At 37.9% G+C, this 6,000-nt stretch overlaps 1 protein-coding gene across 1 annotated transcript in view; it reads right to left on the bottom strand.

The window, feature by feature from the left end:
- Positions 1 to 369: 369 nt before the first annotated feature.
- LOC107569211 (pumilio homolog 2-like) overlaps positions 370 to 6,000 on the bottom strand; it is an 88,125-nt gene continuing 82,494 nt past the window's right edge. Inside the window, exons 21-23 of the mRNA XM_016255233.1 lie at positions 3,613 to 3,734; positions 2,573 to 2,765; positions 370 to 2,475 (exon numbers count right to left, since the gene is read on the bottom strand). Coding sequence (XP_016110719.1) covers positions 2,344 to 2,475; positions 2,573 to 2,765; positions 3,613 to 3,734 — 447 coding nt within the window. The 3' untranslated portion in view covers positions 370 to 2,343. The remainder of the gene's footprint in view (positions 2,476 to 2,572; positions 2,766 to 3,612; positions 3,735 to 6,000) is intronic.

The raw sequence follows: 6,000 nt of genomic DNA, 5'->3' as shown, positions 1-6,000 counted from the left end.
ATATTCCTTTCAGCTGTCAATGAGTGTGTAGTGAGTGTAGTGTATTTAATGAATAATAAAAGCTTCATACACCAAAATAAAATGTTAGAAGAACAGTTTAATCATACATAGTCACAATTCTGCTTCCCAAAAAAAGGTCTTTTCTCATCTAACATCTGGAAATGTACATAAGGCCACCTGAAAATGTACATGACTTTGACAGCGTGACAAAACTCATATGTTCATATTTATATAATTGACAATATCTTACAATTACTTTGCTTACAAGTTAGTGGCTGCTCCAAAATACAGCACTCCTTTATACAAAAATAATTCTTGTCCTGTCAAATGTCCATGGTAGTAGGTAGAACCAAAGACAAACCCTTGTTTATTCATAATTTTTTAGTTATTTTATTCAACTGCCACACGTCAAAATGACTATGTTAACAGAAGGTGTCATTGCTCCAGGTACATGAAGAGGCTGACCTTTTCCAAGAACTGATTAAAAACAAAACCACCTTGAGATTGTGACGCATAAGTTTTTGTTTTTAAAATAACACTTGTTCAAAGAAAACTGTATACATTATATTCAAAGGGAAAGGAGTGATGAATATTCACACATCAAAATGCACATTTTTGATTTTTCTTCCCCAAAAAGTGTAAAAGACATTCCATTTACAGCATTAACGTTTACAAATGTACAACTGTACAGACAAAATAAAAGCAAATCACTACGCAATTTAGCAAGGCCTGTCCAACATCACAACTAGATTCTTTTTCTTCTATTTAACTAATAAACTTACACTTAACTCCACATATACTACATGTATTCTACATTTATTCATATGAAGCAAAGGAACAAAAGCCATTAATATATTAGCCGTGCAGCAGAAGACGGCAGCCCCATGTCCATTCTCTGAAAAGTATACTCTTGCACATTCTCAATCTACACTGCTGAATGCCGCACATTTAATCCTACCCCGCAACGTCTCACGTTCCTGAAATCAAATCTGTCCTACTTGCGCCGAAGCCAAACGTCCTTGCATGACTCCAAGGACAGGGATGTCACCTACCAACTTCTCCACTTTGCCCAGGAGAGCATCATCTAAAACTCAAGCGCCGTCTCCCCCCACACCCAAAAAACAGCAACAATTTAATATTTATACTTGTACATGAAGATGCTATACATTTTGCCTAAGCTATTACAATGTAAAGAGATGATAATCAGTACAACCATACTGTTTCTAGGGCAGTGTTAAAAAAAACTACTCAATAGACAGATGTTCCACAAATGTGATGACAAAGAAAAATCATTCCATTAAAACATTAAATCCAGACACAGCATGCCAAATCTCCCCACCCCTGCATACCTCCCACGCACCCCAAAACGGAAAAATTCCAGGTATCGGTCTAACTCATAGCTGTGTATAATGGCAGGTGCACTGGTATCCTTACAATTCATTCGAAACATAATAATAAACCAAGACAATAGGTGTGCAACAGACTTGGTCAGTGGGGTGTATAGTATACTGCAAACACGCGCTTCTTAAAAAATAAAAAATAAAAAAAATAAACCGGAGCAGTTAATCAAATACGGTGCATGAGGGAGGGAAAGAAGAAAATAGATGGCAATTGCAGCCACTTCAAACCACTTCTGAATGATACGACCAGCAAACTCTAGGCAGCAAAGCTCTATGATTGGTTGAGAATAATGCAACTAACTTAATGCAACTAACTTAACGCAACTAACTCAATGGCACGGCAGACGGAAGTGGTCATCTACAAGCAAGTTTTTAAGATCAAGCTGACTGGTTCATTATTTTTCATCAGCAGCTTTGGCATGTGTACCATTGGGCTAAAACATTGGGCTTAAATGTGCCATTAAGAAGTATGGACATTAAAAAAATTAAATAAAATAAAAAGTACATTAAAAAGGATCACTCAGTTTGGCCTTATAAAGTCACTTGCTGGTGTAAATTGTTAGAACTGTAAATTTTCAGCAAACATTTCTTTTTCTACAGAGAATGTACAAGGTAAAAAATTTTACAAGATATTTACTAGAAAAGAAAAAAGGAAACAGTCAGTTACATCAATTACATCATGAACAAGGGTGTTGTGCTTTACCCAGGAAACAGCTTACAGACCATGCACTCTCTAGTGGGGGGTGGTGGAGGTAACAATGGGGACTGAACTGGGAACTGCACCAGCGACTAGTCAGACGTCTCAGCATTCTTAGGTGAGGCCAACTTCTTTTACTTTCATTTTTTTGGTAAAACCCCTAAAGGGTATGAACTCCACGGTGGAGGAGATGCCCATAACAGACGTGGTTTTGAGCGAAAGGGGCATGGGTTGGGTGGGAGGCCCTTACATTAAGCCATTGGTGGGGCCCCCAATTGGACCTAGGTCTGATCCACTCTTCATGTAGTACTTCTCCAACTTAGCCAGGATGTGTTTTCCATATGTGTATTTACGGAGAGTGGCAATATGGGGCCGAATCTGAAATTGACAACAGCAATGGTTTAAATACTGATGATTGAGTTTTTAATCTTTTCTTCAATTATTTTAATGATGTGACAGCATTCTGTGCTTATACCTTGTGCATGATGATCTTGCGCTGGGCAGGTTCAGCCATGTCAATCATTCTTTGCACTACATAATTTGCATACTGGTCCTTCATCATGGTGTAGAGTGCACTGTGAGGTCCATCCTTCTGACAGCAGACTTCATCGATCAGCAGGGCCCTCTCCGCACGGGAAGAATGAATCACGCACTTCTCTACAACATTACTACAAGAGACAGACACATACAAAATAAAGGGAAATTTACAGTTTTCAGATGACCAAAGGGTATCTTTATATCTTTACATAATATCATAAATATTTAATACATTATGCAAAAATTATACTTGAAAAGCACACAATAAAGAAAAAATAAAAATTGTTAGTGCACTGTTAATTTGGGGTTATTTACTGTTAATTTTCAGGTGCTGCGTAATATCATTGCACCTGCTGCACCCATATTACGGCAACAAAGTTCCTTGATTATTACGCCAGAATGAGAGTATAGTTCCTAGCCATACCGGCCTAGAAAATCGCAACTTTTCATTTTCCCTCGGTTTTAGTACACATTGTAACTACAGAAGAGTCAAGTTTTAAATAGGAAAAATATCGAAACTCTTTGGTCATTTTTGAGAGAGATGCTAACGGTCTAATCAGATTCAATGATTTATGCTAAGCTACAGATAAAAGTGCTACCGCCAGACCCGGAGATCGGCTGAATGGATTCGAAAATGGTAAAACTCAACTGTTTAACTCTAGGGGAGTTGGAAAATGAGCCTATTTTCAAAAAAAGTGGCGTGTTCCTTTAAGCCACGTTCAACTTTTTCTTTATGGACTCTATGGGAGGAAAACGCTTAATGTGAATCTTTGCGCATTCTGTGCAAATTCTGGGCTCTACTGCTTGTCTGTACATAATATTCTTTATTAATAATGTAAATTAAAGTTGGTCCTCCAAATTTGGTCTTCGTACATTAAGCCACGTTAAGAGTTTTAGAATGTTTTGGTTACTATAATTGTGATATGAATTTTTCATACCATTTCATCTCTACAATACAGTTATCTCACATTAACGGACCTTGCAAATTTATGCTGACTCAAAGCCAGAACCTTCCCTCTGACCTCCGCCACTATCTTGCTCTTGTCTTCTGGACGCCCATGCTCCAAAACATGCTGGATTACATAGTTACCATACTGATCCTGCAGGTGGAGACAGGCAGAGGACAGTGGGAAGGAGGGAGAGAGAAAAAAAAAACATACATAATATTATTGTAACAGCTTATAAATAAATAAACATAAATAAACAGAACAATATATGAAATACTAGTACAAGGTTGAGCAAGGCTACTTTAACCATATACCCTCACAATAAAACAACTGACCTTAAAAAGATTAAATCTCCAAGCCCTCAATGGGGCGATTTCAAAAATAGCAACCCATGGCCATTGATGTATTAATACTCCCACTTTATCTAAGCAATGACTGATCCTAAAAATTGGTATTTGGCAAATAGCCCATTAAGAAACCACACAACACCCACTCAAATACAGACACACCAACATTCATTTGGAAGGTGGCAAAAATGTGCACGCCAATATCAGAAGCTGTGGGATTCAGTCTAAACCCTTTGTCTATCCTAACTTTCCCTCAAATTTGAAGGAGTGGTCACTACTTTATTGTTTGGGGTAGGTTTATTTGCACAAGATTAGTTCAACTATTTTAGATGCACATCACAAATCAAGTTGCTGGTCCGAGGTTCTCTGGGTGGAGCAGAAAGAGAAAATTATTGAAAGTGCCAGAAACACTGAATTACAGAGAGATTAAAAAAAATCATTAAAAGAGGGAAAGAGACCTTATTAAGAGAACTGTCCCTATTTAGTTGGATGACAACAAACAAGGCTGTGAGGCTTAGATGTATAGTTCGTCGAATATGTCAGGACTCAACAATAAGGACTGCTGATGACCCTGGGGGAACTGATAGAACCGTCACTCTCCATATCGAGTCAGTGATATTGTTGCCTCTTATGTGCCTCACAAAACCTAAGCATTTGGTTTTGCTTGATAGAACATTATTAATTCATTTAATGTGTCAACATGCAAGATATCTTCTGAAAGTGCAGACATGATGTAAATGCATAACCACAGTAACAAATGGGATAAAGAGAAATCTGAAGTGTACAAACAGATGTGTGCATTAAGACGTGCAGTGTAAATGAAGATTAACAAACATCACCTGACACAGCAACATTGACTAAGAAAATAACTAAAATATTTGAAGACTACAAGCTGCATGTTTTAATTTATTATTTACATATAATTAGCATCAATATCTTACATTTTCAAGTTCAAATAGTTGTTCAAACTGTTTTTTGCTATAGTATCATAAATTGTAAAGTTACTACAATACTATGATAATAGCATAGTTAATTTGTATTGGTAACAGTATCTTGACATTTTACTGGTATTGACTTCCAGACTACCAAAATTCTGGTATTGTGACAAAACGATATACTTCTGTATCTCACTATATCTCACAGCCTTGCTTGTGTCAAATTAATTGGTGTCCACACTAAATAAGGTCTATGATATACTAGGATTGGATTTTAGGCAGAAAGTAGAGATGTGGCAGCCATTAAGGAAGAAAGTTGTGCAAGGTAAAGTGTGAGTGAAAAGAACCCTGCAATGCAAAAAGCAACTGGAGAAGCATCTAGGTGTTAAACACAGGCTGGTTAGGAGGTAGACGAGGAGACGCCCGGAGGTTCTTGTGAGTGGGAGGAAGGCGCGTGACTCTGACCTTGAACAGTGCATCGCTGGACACTGTATAATATGTTTTGGGGGTCATCTCCAATGAAACGCCTTGATACTTCTAGATAAAATAAGTGAGGGGGCAAGGGGTGGGTAATGTTTTGCATCATAAAAATCAATTAGCACATCTAACTGGACATAAGAAAATACTTCAAAGCAACTGAATGCAACTTCAAAGTTGGCAAAAAGTTATAAAATAAACAAGTCATGCAGTAAACATCATGCAATCGCCTCCACCCTATCCCACAAAGTACTACAACCCTAAGCTCTTCTCATTGCATGGCCTCCTTTCCATTCACACAGAAGGAACAATTGGCAAAAGTGTGCTTGTCTATAAAGTGCCCAATCATTCATTCATATATATATATATATATATATATATATATATAGTAATGAATAAAATAATAAGAATAGATTACACACACAAACCTAATGGGATGATCTAGGGTAAAATTTTTAAAACAAATACGAAAATACAAAAACTAGGCAGCAAGTTAGATATGAGGGAGGCCGACAAACACCGTTTCCTGGACTCCCTGATCTCCCAGGCTGGCCTCTTCGGCGATGCGGTGGAGAGCTTCGCCCAGCAGTTCTCCGCTGCACAGAAGCAGACGGAGGCGATCAGACACATCCTGCCCGGCGGCCCACTGCTGTTATCACC

This window comes from Sinocyclocheilus grahami, unplaced genomic scaffold (genome assembly GCF_001515645.1).
Source record: "Sinocyclocheilus grahami isolate Dianchi unplaced genomic scaffold, SAMN03320097.WGS_v1.1 scaffold1323.1, whole genome shotgun sequence".
NCBI classification, from domain to species: Eukaryota; Metazoa; Chordata; class Actinopteri; order Cypriniformes; family Cyprinidae; genus Sinocyclocheilus; species Sinocyclocheilus grahami.
This window is presented reverse-complemented; position numbering and strand designations above follow the sequence as displayed.